The sequence below is a fragment of the Accipiter gentilis genome, chromosome 6 (assembly GCF_929443795.1).
Source record: "Accipiter gentilis chromosome 6, bAccGen1.1, whole genome shotgun sequence".
In the NCBI taxonomy this organism is placed as follows: Eukaryota; Metazoa; Chordata; class Aves; order Accipitriformes; family Accipitridae; genus Astur; species Astur gentilis.
In genome coordinates, this window is record NC_064885.1 from 3256265 (window position 1) to 3279980 (window position 23716).

Sequence of the window (23716 nt, forward strand, 5' to 3'; positions counted from 1 at the left end):
TAAAACAAATCCAACCCAGCTTGAACGTGTTGAGTTCTTCAGTGTGTAATTACAGAATGACATTGTTTTGGAAGGCGGAAAAACCTTCTGTTCCTCTGGAAGATGGCATTACTTAAAGCGAAGTCACTCAAGAAACTTAAACCCAAGGTGAAATTGTGTCGACCTCATTTGTATGCATATAATAAACAACTATGCAATTAGATAGGTGTTATAAATAGGATGTGGTGGAGATGCTTAGGCTCCTCAGGCTTCCTAGATTTTATAGCAAGTACCCAACCGAGATTTGCTGCTCTCTAATTTTGCCGTTTGGGCTAACCAGCTGACGCCTAGTTGAAAAGACTTATGTTCCTACAAGGCCACAGAAGCCTTAGTATTCAGTCTCCGTCTCCTTCGGATTGCGGAGAACTCTGTGTACCATCAGCAACTTCAATCCCACCCTTTAGGCCAACCCTCATCTATCAAACCCGGGCTGAGAGCGAGCGAGAGGAAGCTCCCAGATAAACATACAGCAGCGCCTAAACTCCTAATCACTCTGGGCTTCCGCTTCCAGGCCCTATAATTAGAAGTCCTTCTTTTGCTTGTATTCCCAGTTGACGCAAATGCTTTTTGTGGCTTGGCACCTCATTTAGGGCGTGGGCTTAGTTTATGGCCAGGCCAGAGTCTGGTTTAGTCTTCTGATACTGCATAAATAGCTCTTAACCCACAGTCTACATCTGTACTAGTTTTTCCTTTTATGCATATATTCTCCGTATTTTTTAACGTCTCTATCCTCAAAGAAGCTTATTGTTTCCCAAACAGAATGCATGAAAAATAGGAAGCTGTAAATTGGGGCAAATGCATCTGTCAGGTAAAACAAAGCTTCGGTAAGTTTTTTTTTCCATCTAGGATACCTGTTCCTTTTAAACTGGATTTTAATCATCTCTGTGGATTTGAAAAGCCACACAGTAAAGCAGTCATTAATTTAACCTAGCTGCGCCCCTCATCTTATGGATAAGCAAAATCAGAGTTTTTGCAGAGAGAGAGACATACTAAGTAATATCTGCTTTACACATAAATTTCCACTGGGCTCTGTGTATGCAAGACTTTGAATTGATTTCAGATGTTATCTGTTAAACAGGGATTAATGCCAGTTTGAAAAATAAGCAGGAAATCCTTGAGAATTATTCACTTTTCATCTATGATTATTCATACATAAAGTACATCATAAGAGAAAACATATTTGGACTGAACTTATGACAGCTTTAACCCATATTTCCGTCTAAACAATTTTTTGGGAAAACTGTCACAAGGTCTTTTAGAAAGCTGAGTTGAAGTTTCCTGCGCTTGAAAGTGAAAGTGAGGTAACCACCAAGATTCAAGTTCATGTTTCTCTACTGGGATTAGGTAGTTCTGCTGGGGTGTTGCAGCCGTGCAGCGGCCTTTTGTTGCAGGGAGATGGAGAGAAACGAAATGGCTGAGCTGTAATAATTGAAAACTGTGATTCTTCAGTGTGAAGTAATGAGAGCTGGAAAATACCACACCAAAACCCAAGTTAAATGTTCTAAAACATCAGTGATTTATTGTTTGAATAACAGTAGTAAGTAAGATATTTCAAAATGCTGTTTTATAAATACACGTTCTTTCACATCTGTGGTATTGTGCTTGGGACCTCTGTGTTGATACAAGTTCTGCAAGTATATATTTGTATTTCAAATGCTAATGTGAGTATGAAAGGTCCTCCTTTAACTTACTGAAAAAGAGTCGCTAATGTAAGCGAAGGGCCTGTTTTCCCTCGGCTTTCATCTAATAAAACGCAGTTATTCCAAACAGTGACAGAGAGCAGGATTTTAGATTAGGCATGCATAATTGCCAAATCAGATACCACCCATCTTTCTATTTTTAAGCCAATTCCTTTCCACCCACAAATGTATTATTTTTCACCTCTGTACTCCTTCAAGTTAGCAAAAACAGACACCCCCCCCACCCCCCAAAACCCCAGACCAAAAAAACACTAAACCCCAAAACTCCCAAGGCAATGCACATTAATATGGAACCGAGAACTCTGCACATCATATGGAACTGATCAGACCTGCAGATAGGCAAGCATATTTCACGGCTTCATTTGTTCAGATACAGTGTATGTCATCAAAAGAACAAACAGGTAGCACCGTATGCTTTATGCATTTGTGCGACGTACGTTGTAGCGTATGGTCCCCAAGTGAGCTCTCTAGCAGCGCCCTGCTTGGGTTAAGTAGAGATTACAGATTTGGGAAAAAATCTTTGTGAGGAGAAGGGCGAAATTATATCATGTCTGCATACTGTGGGGTTTATTGCACTGTCCGCAGACACCTGCGTTTCCAGCCAATATTGGAAACGAGATACTGGTTAGCTAAACAACCGGTAGATTTGATGGACAACGCAGTATGGTAATTCCTGTGTTTTCACTGGCTCGTGATTATTACGCAGCTTTCTGTCTCCAGCTTCCAGACAGATTTTTGGCTCGTTTAAAGGTTTTTTTACGATCTTCATTGCACTGTGCCATGTGATGGGATACACATGAAGAATGCTGTGCTCAGATCTCTGGGTGCACTCAGCTCTGTGTATGTATTTATAAAACACTTCTAGCACTTCGGGGGAAGAAAAAAAAATCTAGGTTTGCTGAAGCCGTCTGTTCACTGTTGAGAGAAGCCTTATGTATTCGTCTCCTCCAGCTTCCCCTTCTCCAAAGGTCCTTTCCATCTGGAATACGAAAGGGCTCAAAAGGACCAAAAGCACACTCAACTTCTATATAAAGCTATCTAATGCGTGAGGAGAGGCAAACATGGGAATATAGAAAATAAATCCTTACTGCGTTGAATTAGATCTCTTGGACTATCCTCGCTCCAGTAATAGTGGCAGCCTAATTCTAGCACACAAACCCCTCTTTGCTTCCAGGTTTCTCCACTGGAAATGCTATATATTACTGAGGACCGCACACTTCACTAGAAGGGAAGTGTATTTTGTGATGTTTCAGAACAGAATTAATGCAAATTGTGTGCATAATCCCACACTAAAGACTTGGCTGACTTGCACTTGAGCAACTTTAGCTGTATTTCCTATCAACACAGTCACTACAAATCAAGGAAATTGCCAGTTAAGCCAACATTAACATCCAGACCAACCTCAACTCACATGCCTTACCGCCCAAACATAATACCCAAATGCACTCACGGATTTCTTAGCTCCATAACAAACTCTCTTTCATTTCTAACACTCGGAATCGGAGTAACAGCCTGTAACAGTAAAAGTATGTCTACTGGAGGGAATCTTGCTGAGGTCAGATTTAAGATTTTGCGTTTGTGTGATTTTGAGGAAATGGATGTGTGCAGTGTGGGTGGCCTCGCTCTGTCCAAGCCTTACAGCACCAGTGGTCAAGCTGGGAAGGAAACTTGTAGGCGATTTTTGTCTCTAAATGCAGTTTGGATTTCTCTCCAATTTTTTACCTTACTGCTGGTGGGCCTCAGAATCTTGAAAGTAGTTGCTTACCTTCACAAAATCCTTGTTTCTTAAGAGTTATGGTCAAGAGGAACCGAGGCATACGCCTGTTCGTGCTCGCACAAAGTCTGCGATGATGCTGTGTTATCCTGTTTGGAGTCTTTGGGACTGTGCTGTTCCTCCTGTGAGCCCAGACACGTGCTCGCAAACCTGCTTCGGCCTCGGAGGAGGAGGAGGAGGAGCAGGACGCACTGCGGGGTGATGTTGGGCCCAGAAGGTCAAGGCTTTGGTAGCTGAAATTTTTCTCTTTGAGCTGAAGGGAAGGGGGATTCCAGGATTGCCAAGGAGGGAAGACACTCAGGATAGCCACCTAGTGATGTAATGGCGGTTCAGTAGAAGAGTTAGTTAATCTTTATGAAGAGAATGTTTCTCTGCTGCTCAGTACACAAGAGGTTTTTTTTTTCTTTTTTTTTCCCCAGTTTAATTCTAAAATTTTAAGTGGTATATATTCTGGGACTTCAATACTAATGCGTGAGAGCTTTCAAACTTGAACTGCTTATATTTGTTGAGCAGCAGTGAGCAGAAGAGGGAAAGATGAATCATGGAGCCATGTGTAAATAAACTGAGAAAGTGAACAGTCTTTTATGACAGAAATGCAGTAATCGGTTGTCCTTTGAATAGGTGTCATGTAAAATGGGGAGACCTAAGTCCCCTTCCTGAAGGACAAAAGATTTCAATTATGATTTCTGTGGAGAATCAACACAACAGAGCTACATGGAAATTCCTGGTTTTCCTTAATAGATGGGTACCTTGAAAATTGTTTAGAAGGCACTTCAACGTAGCTATTAAACTGCTAAAATAAGTCTGTACTGGACATTAATTAAATGTCAGAGGATTACGTCGGGTGATAACTTCTTAAATTTCATTAATAAGCATGGCAATATGGACAGTTTTATCCAGAAAAATAAATCTGAAGTTTGTTTACTGTAGTCCTACGTTCTGCCATGATGCCGTACTTCTCTTCTAGGTACAAAAATACTTTTTGTTTTGTTTTGTTTTGTTATAAAAACTTAAATTTGTATGGCAAATTGACTTCAAATATCTTTGTAAATGTTTAAAAACTGGGTTATGGACTGACACATAGTGGGAGAAAAAAGTAAATCGCATATATAAGTTACTGTGATTCTGCTGATCTTCTAATTTAATCATTTCAGTACATCCATCAGTGACCTGTTTTCAATGAAGTTAGTACCTAATTTAATATTTCACTTGAAAGCTCTCAACTCTGATTTGCTGCCTTTCAAGCAATAAATCAGGCAGTTTCTTCCGTATACATTTATAAGAAAGATGCTTCTTCAGGCTTGTTTTTGGTATGGGTTGTTTTGGCTGGGTTTTGATAATGTCTCTTCTTCCAAAAAATATTATTGTGGAAACATCAGTCTTTTTTATGCTGGCTCTTTCCCAGTGAAGAGCATTTTGGGGTTTCACTCTAACATTCATCACTTCAGTGCTTCATATTGGTCACACGAGTTCTCAACTTCAGTTAGAATGTTCCCAGATTTTTTGGTTGGCTTTTATAGATTTGTATTGTAATACTTAAGTAGTAATACTGTTAATATGATTTCAGTTGAAGTTCTGATTCATTTTTATGAAATGAATCCCTTTCAATTCAGTAATTTTCTGCAACTGTTTTCTTTTGTTTCCAGAGAACAAAATGTAAACTACACTAGCTTTTTTAGATAGACGTTCTTAAGCCTCTTTTGCAGTGATTAATCTCTTGTGCTTTTGTGTTTCTTTTTTCTTTTTCTTTTTTTTACCCAGGGATGTTGCTGGTTACTACTGACACATTAGGCCATGATTTCCATGTTTTTCAAATACTGACACATCCTTGGTCATCATCACAAAGTGCCGTCCATCATTTGTATACACTTCACAGGGGAGAGACTGAAGCCAAAGTAAGTTAAACTATTTGCTGAAGAATAATCCCCAGACACCTTATACATTTTGTGTATGTTGGCACTTTAATGTTTGTTTCAGCACACAAAGAGCCTTTCTTATGTTATAGCCACAGAAAGGATAAGAGCACAGCGTTTAACCTGGACAATAATAAATTCTTGCCCTTTACAATGAGGTGCTGTCAGATTTATTCAGATATGACACTACCTCCAAAGAGCCCAGATTATTAGCTGTGTTTGTACTTAACCTTTTCTCATGTAACATGTTAAACATTTGTCTTGTGCCCGTGAAGCAACTGTCAGGGTTTGCCTGACTTCGGTGGTAAAAGCCAAAGCCAGACAATTAAAAGAGTTGAAAGGAAGAGTTAATCAAAAGACTGCGATTAACTTCTATCTACACTTTAGCAAAGTGGGGGAACCTGTTGGAGACTATAGTGATGTATATTTAACTTCCCAGTTTAAAAATCCCGCTCTTCGAGATGGAAGACTAAATTAGGCTATTAGCATCGGGTGAAAAAGTCTGAAATTATAATATAAAAAATGCTCAGTAAACTGATTTACTGCTAAAGTGGAAAAAAGTGAGAGAGCGTTTTTGCTGGCATCGCTGTTAGAATCAGTGCAGCTCGAATCCTTCACTGCGATGCTTTTAGGCATGAGGAGAGCCTCACCTTTGTAGCATTGAGTAACTGTTGAAGAACCTGTTTTAAATACATAAATAAAAATGTCACCACGGGGTAAGAAATGAGTATTGCACTTGCTGATGCAATTACACAGTGAAAGCACAGACTTGTGACAGTCTGGCAGATGTAAACTAGTGTGACAGGGAGAAGCCTCAGGCACTGTGATTATGACCCTGACACTGGAAGCTTGAATTATTGTGGTACCGTGATTACAGCTCCTTCAAACAATTTTTTTTTCCATTTGAGTTGTGCAGTTTCCCTCAAGTTTTTTGCCTTACCTTTGTAACAAGTAGAATCTGAAAGCTTTATTTAATATAGTAGTGGTTGACAATGTTTTAGCCCGTGTGAATTTAAATTACTGGTAGTTTAAATATTCTAAAGCTTTGTTGCTACTGTTCTGGAAAAGTGTAACTACTGTTATAGGCAATAGTTTACTATAGGAAAGAATAACCAATCTGGAAAGTGAGAGAAAATTAGGAAAAACTGTCCATATGGCATAATATATATAGTACTTACAAGTAATTTTTGAAAATAATATAAAGGGCATTGATATCTGTGTGTATACATACACATCTATTTAAGCATGTACTGTAATGTGTTTAATGTTTTAGAGTTATTTTTGTCCTACTTTCATGCAAAAAAAATGGGAAATATCCTATAATCAATATTGAAGACCAAAGGACAGGACTCCAGTCACTAGGAACAAAGATGTTCTGCTGTTTTTTACAGCTGATAAATTTGTTTTTAAGGCATACATCAGAAACCAAACATAACATGTTTTAGAGAATAAACCTTTATTGATATACGCTTTTGGGGATATAGTATTAGCTTCTCTGTGAAAGCTTTGAGAAAGCATTGCATTAAAATTCTCAGAAACAACATAGTAAAGTTTTTTCCTAGTTTGCCACAGTTTTCATTTGGGATGTGAACAGTATAGCTTTTGGAATAGTAAAAAATAGAGAAAATTCTAACCAGTGTGAGGCGTATTGGTGGATTTCACAACTCCCTTGATAATTAAACTATCCAGCAGCAATATCACATTGGTACCTGTGATTCTCTATACACCTCTGTCATTTACAATATTTACATAATATGATGGATGGCTTTACTTTTTCTTTTGGGATAACAGTACTCGTAGTTGTTCAGTGAGAAGATTAGTATGTGGTGTTATTCTTTTGTTCCATAGATTTCAGGTATGAGTAGCATTAGACAAGAATTTTGGAGACTGTTCACTTTAAAATTCTCAGTGCAGATTTTCTGAGACACACACTGGAAGCCTCTGTACCTCCTTTCTTGGTTAGAATAGTATTTATACATTTGCAGCCAGACTTTTTTTCTTTCCCTCCTGCCCCGATTTAAAGCTAACTGTGAATCAAGGCCAATGGTCTTAAAGGTCACCTTCTGTACTGGAGCTATAAAAAGTTCTAATTTGTGTTGATGGACATGAGTGATTATCAGTGTCAAAATTTGTTTAGCTAGTACCCATTATAAATTGTTTAAACATCACCATTATGCCCTTGTTATATGTGGTATTTTAACGTCCATACTGAAATCGGCTCCTTTCGTATGTGAGATTCTGGCCAATAGTGTGCGCCACCATACATTTTGCAAATATGTGGGAATCCCTCTCTCACCGTCTGCTACATGCTTTTTCTTTTCTTGCTTTTTGATCAATAAACGTCTTTCTTGCAAATACTTACTACTGATATTATAAGACCATTTAGTTAACGGACAAAGAACTGGGACGTTGGTAACATTTATAAAAGTTCCATGTACTTGTCTGAATGTGTCTAAGCTGCTGGAGACACTGAAGCTCCCTGTATGGGATCACTGCTTCTGCACAAGTTGACTGTGCACGGAGTACACTGTAAGACCGTTTTTTCCAAGAAGTGTTGGATCCGCATTGTATGCTTTGTGTAATACATGGCATGCCAATTTCGCTCTGGGAGCAGAAATTTGGGAACCGTATATATTGGTGTTCCAAATAGTGACAGGTATATTTGGTGTTATAGATTGTGGGAATTCTAATTTCACCCAGTTTAGAATATCAGCCTTGGAGGGCAGACCGATAGCTTGGTACTCCTCATCTGTCTCCTAAGAGAAGGTGACAGTAAGTCCCCTCTGACATTCATATACAGAAGCATCTTAAGTGGATTAAGTTGCATGCTTAATGTATATTAAAGAAAAAGAAGCAAGTGTTGTGATTTAATAATGTTTTCTGATCGATTTACTGCAATCAAGCAGTGTCTCTAAGTCACCCGCATGTCTTTCTATTGAGTCAGATAGATTAGCTGCACGGTTACTTTGACTTAATAAAACTAAAGAATATATGCTCCATCATGCATTAATTTTTCTAAATTCCAGACAAATTCTGGTTTGGTTTGGGGTTGAAAAATTTCAGTCTGAAAGACCATTCCTACCTTTTCCTGACCATTTTTTGAAATACACAGACTAGTTGGAAGGAGATCTAAATGGGCTTTTGTCTCCTTTCATGGACATCAGTATCTTGTCCTTAGCCAAAGCAGAATTTGTGCTAAGCATTTGCAATGACTTGGCCGCTCCAGCCAGCCAGTGTCACTGAAATCATACCATTCATGAATAGGATACAATAGAGACTTTCAACTTTGATGTTTTAAAAAAAAAAAAAAAGAAAATGGATTTTAATACAGAATGTTGTGTTTGCATTAACAGTCTATTCCAATAGCTACGCTTGTGCTGTTTGTAATTTGCTGCTCAATGGAGGAGAAGGGGATGACGCTGTTACAAGTTCCTCCACAGGAGAAGCCTTCCCTGTACTGCAACGTTGCTCACGGCAGATTGTGCTGGTATTCAATATATATTCAATACATGATCATATGCACTTTCTGAGCAACTGACGGTCATTTTTCCCTGGAGCGGTGTCCAAAGGCACCTGCTAGCCATCTTCCAGGTTTTTTTGTTAGTGGTCTTCTTTTTAGGGCTTGTCTGCCCTGCCAGTCTGCTTCGTGTCGGCTTCATGATGCTGAGGGAGATTTAGGTACTGTGCTTGGTTAAGGTAGGGTTTTTGAGCTTGTGTTCCCCTGGACGCACTTAAGGGTAAGTAAGAGTATTCTCCCTGACTGTTCACAGCCAGTCTTCATAACATGGTTTTCCTTTTCTCTTTCTGCATGCTTTGAACAATGAAACAGAGTGTTACTGAGTTTTCAAGTGTTGTTACTGCAAATCTATGTTGTATTTGCTGACTTTGAGCAGCAAATACAGGAAGAAGCCTTATCTGCTGAATAAAACATTGAGTCAGGACTGTGAAGATCACTCAGTTCCTAACAAAGCCAGTGACTTCTTTGTGTGACCTGGATGAAGATGGCGTAAGATGGAAAGTGGACCTCTGTCTCATAGGGGAATTGCGAGGACAATGGCCGTGAAAGAATGTGAAGTGCTCAGATACATTATTGGTTCAAGTGATGTGTCCCCCAAGGTCACAACATTCAAAGTTATTTTTCTGCAAATGCGGACAGAAGCCACTGTTTCAGTTACATTGGATTAATATCTTCTAGTCTTTAAGTGCCACTTATGCTTTAGAATTATTTTTCTTTTTGACTTTAGAGAACAAAAACCAGCATGTTTGATGCGCTGTGTTACATCGCGAAAGTTCATTGCAAGCGCTGGTTGCATTTAACCTTACCAGAGAGGGAAACGAAGCTCTCGGAGAACCCATGCTTGCACAATTTAGCTGTAAAGGGAAAAAAATGTGCATGTGTATGTGGTGCGCATTTTGATTAAGGATACGTTTTCTTGTCCTACAGCTCTTGCACTGATAAGTCAACGCTTCACTCATGCTTTTATCCAAGAGCATTTTGGAAGGTTTTTAGTAAAGTATAGCACGTTCTGAACTGAGGAAACTCATTTACTTGCAAATGAAAGTTAGACTGTCACCTGATGATCCTTTCTCTTTGATCTGAAATTGTAAACAGAAAAAAAAATCCCTGAAAACAGTATTATCTCAACCTAGAACAAATAAACGTAATGATAGCATCAGTGGGCTGGTGGCCAGGGTCCTCTGTAATCTTTTACACTGTCAGGCTTTTGTTATTCTGACTCGCAAACTGCTGTTACAACTGACTTCAGTCAGCATAGGTAAACAGAGGGAATGATAAAAACATTCCAGCATGGGCAGCCACAGAACATGTGCGATTTTATGCTTTTCTGGGGAATGCATGAATGTTTTTGTGACGCGATTGCATAGAGACCCTTCAAGGTTGTGTCACGTACCGTGTCCAGCTAGTGAAACGTTGGTATAGTTTACAAACATTTGATGTAAACCTCTGTGGTCAATAGGAATTTCTTCCTACCTTTTGACATACTTACGTAGTTGCAGTTATTGAAATAGTTTGTGGAAGAGAGACTTTCTTATTTCTAGGAAAGAATCTTGGACAGTCTTGAAATAATAAAGATTGATTTAAGGAAGTTGATCAGTCTTTGATGAAAGCAGACAATAAGAAACTGCTGCAATTAGAAGTAGCTTAACTATCTGGAGGAGACAGAGCTCTAAGCAGAGTGGCATTTGCAATTTCTGTTATTAATAGAGAGCAGCTACTCTGGCTGAAGGGACTCTACATGAATGTCTCCTGTGCCCAGATTCTGCCATTGTTTTTATACGAAACTGAAATCAGTTTTGACGACTTGGGGAGACAGAGTTGAGTCTGTGTGGGTCTGATAAATCATATTGTGTAGTCTGTGATTTTATTATTTTTTCATTTGTGTTTGTTGCTACATCATTTCCTTAATTTTCTCAACCAAGAAAATTCAAGTACAGACCAGTACTCTAATTCATTTTGACCCTTGCCTCAATACTGCTGCTCTTGCTCATTGTTTAATGATACGGGTTTTTTATTTCTGCCATCTCCCTGCACAGCATAATTAAATACTTAAGTTATGTCCTTCAAATAGTGGTGTGTGTTTTCTCTGTGACATTGCATAATGCACAGGAAACTGGGTTAAGTTCCTATTGCAGTAATGCTAGTCATGCTTTATTGTTGTTTCTCTTCACTGTTGAAGTTTAATTTAATGCCATGAAATGCGCAAGAATATACATATTGTACCTGGTGTAACTTACCACAACTGAAAAAAGGGGCACTAGGGGAAAAGAAAGAGCACTAGGAAGATCAAAATGTGTTTTAACAATTGCTTCTTGTAATTACTATGAAAATACGTGGTTCAGTATCGTGAGCTTTGTTTTCTAACTATCGCATTATGCGCATGCATCAGGAGTGGATTTGCATAGGGAGGTACGGTGATAGCCCAGCGTAGCTCCTTCTGCTGTGTAAGTGATAGTCGATAGTCTACATTTAAGCATTGTGCAGCAAGCTAGTACAATATTAACTTCTAGAAGCCCTGAAATATGGAGGCTGGGTGTGGGCTGTCAGTCATTCACAGGAGCAGTGGTAAACAAGGTCACTGCCTGTCCCATGGGATTGCTTGTGTAATCAGCCATTCCTCTGACTATCCCACTTTAATCAACTGCTTTTAAAATAAGTTTTCTACGTGCTGCTCTTGCTTCTGCTTTGTTTTCTTTCAGTTATGGCTTGAATTATTTTTTTTAATTTATTTTGTGAATATATTCTAATTAACGTTGTGTTTAAATTTGGAGAAGCTGTGGGAAAAAGGAAAAAATGACAGCAAAAACTTCTGTAGATTTACATTACATGAAATAGGTAAATGTATGTCAGCTTTGAAGCCTTAAGTTCAGATAATTCCACCCAGATTTTCAGAATATCAGAAATAATTTTTTGATCTGGACAATCTTGAAAGCTGATCTTCAGTAGAGCTGTTGACACGTGACATGTCCTTGTAGGAGTCTGTATGTTAAATTACCCTACTGTTTCGCTCAGGTCAGACTTTGAACATGGCAGGTAAATTTTCATTCAGTTTTCTGGAGGTTTTTACATCATAGCGTTTGAAACACAGGGAAATAGGATAGTGGAAGTTCAAAGGAAGCATAGGAAAAGAGTAATTGAAGGCAAACGGGAGAAGACAGCGCAAGTCTGACAAGAAGTTACGGAGGTTAGATGCGAGTACTTCGATGGAAAGGGTTGCAAGAAAGAAATGGGGAAGGTGAGAGAAATGACAAAGCTAAAGGAAGCTACATGGTGGAGGACTCATTGTGTAGTACAAGTATATTAAAAGATTTCTTTCCTTGCACCTGTTAGGAAAACCATTCTCAAGACTGTTATTTGCTTTCCATAGAGGTACTGGATGATTTCTTTCCAAGTCATGCTAAAGCGTACTGGAATATCTGAAACACTGTTTAATTGTCTCTGCTATATCGTCCATGATTCTGAAAATAGTATTGATAATTTTGTGAGGGTACAGAAATCTTTTTTCAACACAGTTAGCATATTAATATGGAGAAGAGTCAGCAGTAGATGGTAACATAAGAGGTGCAGCGTGTCTGGGCAGCCAGAACCCCTTTTGGGTTTGACAGATGCTGATTAGGATTTGTGGAGCAAGCTGAAGAGTTTATAAAATACGGACAAAATTTCTGCAGACCTCCTGTAAAACAGGAGTCATGGAATACCTGGTTTAGACCTGGGCAAATTGGAGGATGCGCACTGTTTTATCCTTATAACGTTCTGTGGTTGTCTTAAGTGCGTTCCTTTGGGCCAGAAAAGGCTTTGGTGTTTCTCACGAGGACCTTGGAGTAATTCCATTTACTGGCCCAGACAGAAGAGGATAGATAAAAATTTGAAATACAAACTTGAGTGTTAAATCTGATGTTGACCTTGAGCTATAGAATAAACTTTGCATCGTGAGAGATCTAGTGTACTTTGTACTTTATTAACATATATCTGTAAACACTATGGGGTCTTGATTGATCTTTGGTATCTAAACATTACATCATAATTAACAACAAATCCAGAAATATATTATAAATACATGAAATAATAGTACATTAACCTAAAGGACAGCAATAAATTGCAATGCTTAGCATAAACTTGAAAACCACTAATGGGCCACTGTGCAGTTTGTTTATACTATAAGAAGTCAAGAACTCTCTGTAATGTACAGTAACACCGTGGTGGAGAACAGCAAGTCTGATGTGATAATTTTTATTTTTTATTTTTTTTTTTTCCCATGGACACACACAGCTGATTTTTTAAGTCCTTTCTGATACTGCTGTGAATGAGCATTCTCCTTTCAGCCTGGTCCAGTGCTTTCTTCCAGGTCTACTGGAAAGTTATGACTCCTTTGCATTGCACAGATGCATTTGTGCTGTTTTGATATGAACGTATTTAATTCATGCCCTTGTATGACATTGAAAATATTCTCTGAATTACCTCCTAGAACTGTCTGAGGTACTGCGACTCATTGTTTGTCTGTGAAGGACCAGAGAGGCCATTTTTGAGACTGGTAGGAGATAGGTGGCATTACTGCATGTGTAACGGTAGCTTCCAAAATACTTTTTGTTGCTGCCGAGTAGGGTTTCGTAGCTGTATTCCTATAAATCTTATTTCATTTCACACTCATCTGTCAACACTCTTTTTTTTCTTGTTATTACTAAGTCATAAAAACCTGTTTGTTCTCTGCCTCTGTGGTTTCAGCCGTATTTTAAGCAGTCATGACCATGATACCCACTCTCCAACTGCAGGGATTGTTTGTGATCGTAATTTTAAAGAGAATGTTTTGGATTACGTTGTTCCAAACTTTCTTCCTGAAGGTCAGGAGTACTTCTTTCTGTGTAATGTTTACATTGAGAAAAAACATCCTGTAATGATTGTTTCCCAGTTTCTTGGCTTTGTCTTGTCATATGCCAGGTCTGTTGTACGTGTTTTTAAAACAACATAATCCTAAGGATGCGTACTGAAAACTGAGTATTAATATAGAAACATACACATTTCCGTTATGCAGTACAGTGAGATACAATTTTTTTTTCTCTGTCATCTCACAGAAATGTCCTCTAAAAATGCTCTGCCAAATAAAATGAGAGGGTACGTGGGAGGTGTGAGTGAAAGCAGTGATTTAAAGAGTTTGGCTGTGAAATCAGTTGAAGTGCAGGAGGGAAGAGATTGAAGAGGCGCAAGCGGTCTTAGTCTGTCCTGTAAATATGGCTCAAAGGTGTCAGTTCGCAGGGAGGCTTGTGAAGTCCCTTCCAGATAGCTGTGGTTTCAGGGGAGAACACTCTTCTGCAAGGAGCATGAAACTACAGAGCAAGACAGAAAAAACTTGGGCTGGAGGTATAGAGTGAGTGAGCAGAGTGGCAAAGAGAGAGGAAGATAAAAGCTGTTTTCTTGAGGCTGGGGCAGATAGTTTTAGAGATCAGGAGGGGAATTTAAAGCTGGATCTAAAATGAATACCAAATATTTGGAAAACAGTGATGGTTTCAGAGGGGTCACATCTGATGACAAACATGGCCTTTCTTAACGTTATTGAAAATTAGAAAACAGGGCCTTTGATAGGATCGGAAATATATTCCAACAATCTTAATGGGTTTACTATATTGGTGATCTCTCTGTTGTTCCTGAGAATGGCAATTTGTATACAGTTCTTACCTTTAATTTTGACTGGTAGAAATTGCTTCTTTAAACAGCAAGTATTTAAATACTCTTGGTGCCATAGTTTTTCTCTTGACTCCGTGGCTGTGGGGTTTCTTTTTTTGGCTCTTGTTAATCCCTGTGGGGTCTCTAATCCTTTTTGAGCAATGTATTAAGGTGAAACACTTTGTAGGCTAACTAGGAGCTCTAAGTGCTGGGACTTTATGTCAGTAATACCAGAACCGCTGAAAGTGCAAAACCTGTCAGATTTGGGGGAGATTGTTTAGCTGTATCATTAGCAGATCATTTGGGTATGTCACCATAATTGAAAAGAGCAGGTGTGTAGCACTGTTTTTTAGTTTATCTGTGTAATGTTGATGAAGCATTTTGTGTCGTGACAGTCTGTCAGGCAAATATCTTGTCACAAGTCACAAGACTTAAATCCTTTTTTTATCTCAAAGGCTTCAGGGCTCAGTTGGAAACTTGCACTTTGATGAATACTTGCTGCTTTTGTCTGGAATAGCTGGAGTGCATTTCTGGAATATTTGTCAAGATTTTATCAGTGTTTACTCCAATTTGAGTACCTAGTGTATTGTAAAACTGGCTTCAGTGAAATCTTAAAGAATTTTATTTAGTTTATGCTGTTTAATAATATAATGAAAACTAATCCTTCGTCTACATGTTTGTTTGCCGTGTTAAATCCCACTTGCATACGTGGTTCTTTTTAGTCAGCTTTTACCTTTAAAAACATTTTTGGAAGAATTGTTTTAGGGGTTTTTTTCTATGATAAATCATTTTAACCTAGACTACTTGTTTTCTTGAGTTGTCTGCCAGTACAGGGTTGGAAACAAACTTTAATCTCTCTTTTAAAGCATTCCTTCAGGAACAAGAATTTGCTTTCCATCAAAGCGTTGTGTAAAGCACACTTAAAAGAGAATTAAATCCTTCTGGACTTCGTATCTGAGATCTATGCAAGGAGTAACTACAGTAGAAAATATTTAACTATTTTTATATTTGCTTCGAGACTGACCTTTTTAAGCTAAAATAAGACTTGTGTTTCTCAAGTGGTGATTAAGTACCTATATGCGTAAGAAGAAATCTAACTGGGGTCTTCCCTGGGACTTTAATAGCCGATTAATAAAGATTGTTTTGTGTAAAATGGAATGGGTTTATACAGAGAAATGGCCAAAGTTGTTCAGTTTCTTCTTGACAAAATTTTAAATCCCCAAAAGAGCATAGGTCCAGGGATACCTGGATGAATGGTGGTTCTACTGGGAGATACACTGGTAGCAGCAGGATTAGAGACCATGATAGCGAGCTTTTGAAAATACTGGCCACTGATTTTTGGTTTGTTAAGTTACGTAGGACATGGTATTTCTGTTGACTCAAAATACAGTTTTGAGTGCCAGTATTTGTCAAAATCAGGCCCAGTGGTGAGATCTCTCTTCTTCTCATCCCTCCCTTTTCTCTTTTTTGGGTAATCTCTAAAAATTAAAGTAAACAAGCAAATAACAAAACATGTAATTGAAATGGTTTCCCAACTCTTTTTAGAACTAAATTCTATTTGAAAATTACACCAATCTCTTGTGGCTTTCTGTAGTACTTTGCAGCATGGGTTGTTTTCATAAGTTCATGTCTGATGAAAAGAAAAATCTCAGAATATTTTGAAAAGTACACAAAATTTGCAACTGGGTATTATACTGCAGCTTATATTTATAATATATAATGAATATGTACTGAATACTAAGTTCATTGGTATATATGCAAAAATTCAAGTTATTGCCTAAGCTTAGGGGATTTTATTTACATTTCCAATCAATATTTGTGTTTGTTTAGAACATGATGGTCTATTTCCTTTGTTAGATGTGTGCACATTGGTGACTATGTTCCCATTTCACTCCTCTGTTTTCTAGGTACAGGATATCTCCTTCAGCCATGACTGTCGTTGGGTTGTGGTCAGCACGCTTCGTGGCACTTCCCATGTTTTTCCTATCAATCCTTACGGTGGCCAGCCCTGTGTCCGAACACACATGTCACCCCGGGTGGTAAATCGCATGAGCAGGTTCCAAAAGAGCGCAGGGTTGGAAGAGATCGAGCAAGAGCTGACGTCTAAACAAGGAGGACGCTGTAGCCCTGTTCCAGGCCTGTCAAGCAGCCCGTCTGGCTCACCGCTTCATGGTAAATCCTTTTTTTTTCTTTTTTTCTTTTTTTTCTTTTTTCTTTTTTTCCTCCCCCTTACTTCTTTGTCAAGAAACCTTTCCCCTTGAGTCATTGATGCCCATGTCCTCTAAGATGTTTCAGTACCTGCTGTGTAGCTGCCTGACTCAAAAAAATTTGGTTCCCAAATACATTTGGAGATGCTGGCCTAGAGATCATAGAATGGTTTGGGTCAGAAGGGACATAAAGATCATCTAGATCCAAGTCTTCTGCCACGGGCAGGGACACCTTCCCCTAGAGCAGGTTGCTCAAAGCCCCATCCAACCTGACCTTGAACACTTCCAGGGAGGGGGCATCCACAACCTTTCTGGGCAACCTGTTCCAGTGCCTCACCACCCTCACAGCGAAGAACTTCTTCCTTACATCTGATCTAAATCTACCCTCTGTCAGTTTAAAGCCATTACCCCTTGTGCTATCACTGCGTGCCCTTGTAAAAAGTCCCTCTCCAGCGTCATAGTTTCGGTAGTATTTGCTAACAGCCTGAAAAACAGAAACGCTGATTTTACTGGAGATTGAAAGAATTGATTTGCTGCGTTCTGTTTGCCCATGTAGTTTGTGCCACTAAAAAATGAGTCTCCTAAAATAAGGTGCTGCAGGTATTCTGCAAAAATATGTAACGTATGCAGATATTATAGGGGTAAGCCCAGGTATAAATACTTCAGAAAGATAGTTCTAGTTTTGCAACTTCCTTAAGTAAACCATGCTATCACAGATGTGTTAATAATTTCCACTCTAAACTGACAGTTTGGGGGTCTTTAGGTTTTAAGTTTTGTTTCCGTCTAGCACATGATCAGTAATCTGGTCTATATTCAAACACAGTTACCTAAAATTCTCATTGCTTATTGGCCTCGATGATCAGGAAGCATATCTGGATATCCACAATAAATACTGTTTGGGGAGAAATGTGGAAACTAGGCAATGTGAAGTTGATGGTATAGATTTTTGTCCACTTTTGTGTGTGTGTGTGTGAGAGCAATGTGACTAATAATGTACAAAGGAAAAAAACCACCTGTAAGAATTGATCTGTACATCCTACCCCTGCGGTGGACATGCTTTGGAGAAACTAAAAGGACATGAAGGGGAGCCTGTAAAAAGAGGTTCCAAAATCATCATTGACCCAGCTCCTTCAGTTTCATGTTTGCCGTTCTTTTTGCCCTTCTCTTTCATGAGGTCTGTATTAGAAGCTGCTTTGTTTGGATTCAGAATTTGCTGCATCCTTACCCCTCCCTCCTGTTAAGAGTAAGTCACAGCTTCCATTGAAGTGAAAGTTTAAAGAGCAGTTTGGTACAGGTAGCCACCCTTTTCCAGTCTAAGAGTATGAAAAATGAGAAGGAACAGTCCCACTTCCCTAATTACGAGTAGGATTAGAAGTGCTTGTGAAAGCCCAGCTATGAGCTGTCATAGTCAACATCTTTGCTGCTATAGAGAGAACCTTTGTGGGATTTCTGAATTGAACATTTTTATGACTTGTTGATTATTAAGGGAACCAGAGTTGTCTCAGAAGAAGCCTCTGTATTTTCTCCTTTCTTTGGGCTTTTCTAAACAAAGTTTTCTGCATAGCTGTTCTGGAGCCGTGCTCTTCTGCCCGGAGCCACTGGAAGGCACCCAAAATGTGATCTGTAGTTTCCTCCTCCTCGGAGACATTTCTGTATCTACCATTTTACTTTCTCGCTTATTGTTGTACAGCAGCTCAGCATGTCAGGCTTGAAATAGGCTGGAGAGTGCTGTAGGGCTTTACGATGGCACATCCAATCCCTTTTAACTGTTGACATCACATAGAGGAGAGGAAGGAACTATCAATTTGTGTAGCTTTCATCTAACCAATTCTGTTTTCTGTCAAGAGAAACTGCAGTAAGTTGTCACCTTTACAGTACTCTTAGGTACATTTAAAGTTTTGAATAGATTTGATACTTTTTTTTTTTTCTTTACGAAGAAACAGCAGTTTCACTTGCTCTAGGATCCTCAGTGGTGGACAGATTTTCTAGGTAGAAGCATGGATGGGCTGCTGAGAGAAGGAGCAGCATTTATCAGAGTGTCTCAAGAGTTTTAAGGTTTCAGTTTTAAAATGTCTGTCTTGAAATACAACAAACAAATCAGATTTTTTTTTAAGAGCTTTGTGCAGTCATAATTGCTTGACAGTTAGCTCCGTTTAAACAATTAGCTCCATTTGAAGGCTGCACATGGGCACCGAGAATTAATGCGGGAAGGTAACTTCGGTTTCTGGAGAACTTCATGCAGTTTGTGCTCATCGTTTTCTCACAGCGTAGAAGGGCTTGAAATTGGACACATGCTAAGACTGTGTGTTGGTAACTTGCAGACCTTCATATGAAATTTTTCCATGAGAAATTTGTGAGGATCGTATGGAGGAGTTAGCAGAGTTGTCTGAAAAAAAATCTTAGAAAAAAAGATAACATAGTTTGGGTTTAAATAATCCATTTGGTAAAATACTGTAATGTTTTTAGTAATATTATTGCTGCTTTTTCATTTCAGTAATCTTTCATTTTACCTGGCTGAAGGCAGGCAGGATATTGAATCATACTATATGCCTTTTATAAAAGCCATTTATCGTCAACTTGGAAAAAAACCCTGAAGTTCACAGTGACTTTCAGTGGAGGGATTTTGTGTGCGTGTGTGGCAGCTGGATTAGCCGGAGACCAGTGATTGTTTTAATTTGTGAGCTAGGATGTGTTTACTCAGATTGTAGCAGCTCCTTATCATATTAGAATGTTAAATTATTGTTGTTTGGAGGAGTTAGGGCAGTCTGGCGACAGAAGTGTAGACTAGTACTCAGAACAGAAAAGAGCAGTTCTGGGTTTAGTTCTTTGTTTTAATTTTAGCTCACCCTGTGACCCTCGGTAAATTTTATTCAGCTGATTTTGTCTATCAGCTTTCTACTGTGTAACAAGAATAACAATCTTTGTGTTCCCCGTGTGTGGAATTACTTGAATTTTGTAGTTTTCTTCAAGAAGAATAACTGTTACTTTCCTCAATCACCCCTCTAAACACAGCTGATTATATTGGAAATAAAACCAAAGACTATGTCCTGGAGAGCACCGTTACACTGGGACAACTTGTTGATTAAGTGACAGTTTCAGAGAAGATTGTGATAAACTGGTTTTATCTCTGGAGGATTTTTTTGTGTGTGGAGTCGTGTCGTCATGATTTTCCTCTTAGGTCCTTTGCAATCTAGAAAAGTTTCAGTAAACCTTAAATTGGAAAAACTGCTGTTAATCCCTCTGCTAATATTTCTTTCATATTACAAGAGCACTGCTACAACCTTAGGCCAAAAGACCAGACTCCTGTGAGCGAAGTGCTTGCTTGTTATCTTCTTTTTTGATTAGCAATTGTAACCTATTGATGTTAACTTGTGATTAGCTTTTGTTCTTGTAAATATTTTCAGAGTTCAGGCTTTGCAGCATTTTTCTCACTTGTTCTTTAACTCCCAGTTTCAAAATGAAACTGTTTGCTATGTATATAGTAGCAAGGCAATCTATTTACATTTTGTTCAGAGTACCCTAGGAACTGTTTACCCACACAATGTAAGCCTTCACTGGGGGTGGGGATGATTTAATTTCCAAATGAATCATAGTTTGGCTTTGTTCTTTTTAGCAGAGTGAAGTAAACTGTTAAATAGAGGATGATAAAGAGATATTTCCTTTGCACCTTTTATAGCTAACACAGATTTTGTTTGGGTTATTCTGTCTGTTAATCCAGTGAGGTTATATTTTTGTCATTCCGTTGGATTGCCAGAGCGTGTTGTCAGTAATATCTGAGTTAGGTTGGGATCCTTTTATGGGCTTTTGCTATTATAAGACTATTACGACATCAGTTGGTTGTGGGGCTGGACATTAGGGTAGAATATGGCCTTAGGTGACCTTTTTGTTTGTATAAAATGGGGTTTGTGGTGTTTACCTGTCTCACAGGTACACTGTGTGGATTAACAGACAAGTAGTTAGAACTACGTCCATGATCATGCAAAGGTATCCCCTTTTATCTTCAGGACACCCATATGTGAACAGCAAGAAGCATTTAGCTGTAAAAATGTAATGCTTTACTTGGAAGATTGAAAGCTCTATGTCTCTCTTATTATTTTTATTCTGCAAATTAAAATGCAGACTGTGTTATTATCGCTACTTCTTGCACCACCAGTAAGTTAAAGTCTCTCTAGCTCTACTTGGAGGTTTTTTCTGTTGTTGACTGCAGGAATTTCCAGTATCAGAACTAACAATAATGCAGTAAGTTAAGCCGACATTGGACCCATAGCTGCACACCCACACCTACTAAAAGCATTCAATAATAATATGATACTCTCTGAATCTGTCTTGTCATTTTGTTGGGGATTGAAGTATTTATTTGGATGGCCGTGGTTTTGCCAAAAGGCCATTCATAATATACAGTGGTTCTGTTTCAGATTTAGTACCTATGCTGAAATGGAGTACATAAATTTAGAATTATGAAAAAGCGTGTTGTTCTGTATCTGTTGCATTCAGAATTGTATTTAGCTCTTTGTAAGTATTTTAGTTTAGCGCATGTTTCATTGCAAAATTGTTTTTAATTTTAAGTATCAAAAAGTTTTTCTCTCCCTTTTCCTTCATTTGTTACAATTGCAACATGTTTAAGATCGAAGCATAAAACTAGAAGTTTGATAAACATGCACGCTGAGATGCTTTAAATATTTTCATGTTGCTTTTCACTATTTCCCAGAGTGAAACTCCTTTTACTAGAAGAATTCTTATGGGAAAGCAGAGTTGAAAGGACTGACATCATCAGCCCTTCCTGAAAAACAGATTGGTTTCCTTTAAGTAACACTCACTTAAGAAACCACCTATTTAGAGAGAGGCAGACAAAAATAGTTTCAAAGAAAATTAACTGTATAATAACTTAGAGCACTGGAGGGGCAGTTCCTTTCCAAACTTTGACTCCAGAGCTGGCACTGTAAACACCGGCTGAAAACGGTTGTTTGAAAAGCCTCTATTAAGCTTTAATTTTTCTCTTTGTAAACTGTAGCTTCTCCCGGCAGAAGACAGTTTTTATAAATGCCTAGAAACAACAAAGCAAGCTGCAGAATAGGCCCGCGTGGTGGGTTGGTGGTTTTGTGTGGGTTTTTTTTTTTAATGTACTTTTAATGTCCCTGTTTGTTTAAACATTGCACTCTTCCACAGCACCACGCTTGGCTCTTTTTTTTTTTTTTTTTTTTTATTTCAACGTACTTTCAAATAATTTCTTTTCCAGCTTCGTCTAGAAGTCTAAATTTGTCCACAAACCCTTTTTTTCCACCTCATCCGTCTTCCCCCTGAGTGGTGGTGAAAGGCCCTGCCGCCTCTGCCCGCCGCCGCTGGCCCTCGGCGGGCCTGCAGGGGGCGCCCTCCTCCCGGCCATCCGGCGGGCGGCGGCGCGCGGGGAGCCCGCCTCGCCCTCCCGCTCGCCGGGGCGGCTGTGAGGGGCGGAGGGGGAGCGGGCCTCGGCGTGTGGGCTCCCCGCTCGGTGGCTTCGTGAAGAGATGAGGTCGTTTGGGAGGGTTTGCGGCGCGATTAGGCGTCGCTGCTCTCGCACCGGTTGACTCCTAACCGACTCTTACGGGTGCTCCTGCTTGTGTCGCGGCGGATGGGGAACGCTGGCCAGAGAGCGGTCGTTAAGAATAGACCTTCTCCTTTATTAGTGCAGGTAGAATTTATGTTGCAGTCGCCGAGCTGCTCCTGTAAAACCGTCTCCACGTTCACCGGGCCGTGGGCTGCCTGAAACGCATAGCGATTCTCTTGGTTTCACACGCTCGTTTGAAGTTTCTCTTTAGGTTTTCAAGGCAATTGGGAAAAAAATTAATTTACGTGGTGGGATTTTTCTGCTAACCACTTTTAGAGACGATTACTTCCTTCTGGAAGGGTCCCAGGGTTATGCGAAGCCTCTTGGCTATGGAAGTGCACGCAGAAGTCCCCCAGAGCCCAGCAGTTACAGCAGCCCCCAGATTACACGTGTAGACCAGGGGAGAAGAGGTATGAACAGCTGACTGTAAGCACCAATTTGGGTACCAGCCAGGAGCTTACTGGTTGTAAATGAGCTGTTTTTAGCTGCTGCTCGTCGCCAACCCCCCCCCCTTTCTCCCCCCCCCCCCCTTTGTAATGGATAGAGAATCACTGGAGTGAAAGAAGTGGGTGGTATATTTTGGATAGTTTCTCAAGTGGAAGGAAAAGATCCATTCCCTTCAGATAAGTAGGGAAGTAGACTGATAAATTCTGTCACAAGGGAAGTTCGTGTCTGTACAGAAAGTGTTTTAGAAGTAAGCTTTTGTAAACAGTATAGATCTGAGACTGGGGCAAATGTATGTTTGCCTTTATATTTGAAAAAGGAGTCACAAGTATTCCAGATAAATTGAAAATTGAAGGAGACTGACATCAGAAGGGAATTGCTGTTCTTGAGGTATGAAGTGTAAAAATATATGACTGAGTGATTTAGCACAGCAAATGCCATAGCAGTGGTCAAAGCAAACTGTTTCAGAAAGATTGTGGGTAGACAGGCGGAGGGGAAGTAATAGGTAGTGCACAGGAGACCGCAATGTCAAAGATGGATCGCGAGGTGAAAGGAAGGTGGAAGGCAGAGGGGAGTTGGATTACCACAGATGTGAGCGTCCCACTGAAGTTTTCCTGTCAAGATGGATGATTTCAGTCTTGGTAACATCAAACTGAAGAAAATTTCTATAGGGTCAAGTGTTGATGTGTCAGAGGCATGTACTGAGGGAGTCCAAGGAGAAGTGGTAACTTGATTTTTAAGTGTTTTTCTGAAAATGACTTAATAAAATGACAGTTTGGGTTTCTATTGTTATTTCAGTTGTTCCCCCCAATTACTTCCTCTTAATTTACAGTAAAATGATGTTTTTCCATCTGCATATCTCACCAGTTAACCAGGTATA

The 23716-nt window shown here is 39.3% G+C and overlaps 1 protein-coding gene across 8 annotated transcripts in view; it reads left to right on the forward strand.

Annotated features, from left to right (window-relative positions):
- Positions 1 to 23716, forward strand: part of BCAS3 (BCAS3 microtubule associated cell migration factor) — a 376521-nt gene that overhangs the window by 107024 nt on the left and 245781 nt on the right. For all 8 annotated transcript variants that reach the window (XM_049804065.1, XM_049804069.1, XM_049804071.1 and 5 more), the window contains exons 14-15: positions 5275 to 5408; positions 16509 to 16773. In XM_049804065.1, the coding sequence (XP_049660022.1) occupies positions 5275 to 5408; positions 16509 to 16773 (399 nt within the window). The remainder of the gene's footprint in view (positions 1 to 5274; positions 5409 to 16508; positions 16774 to 23716) is intronic.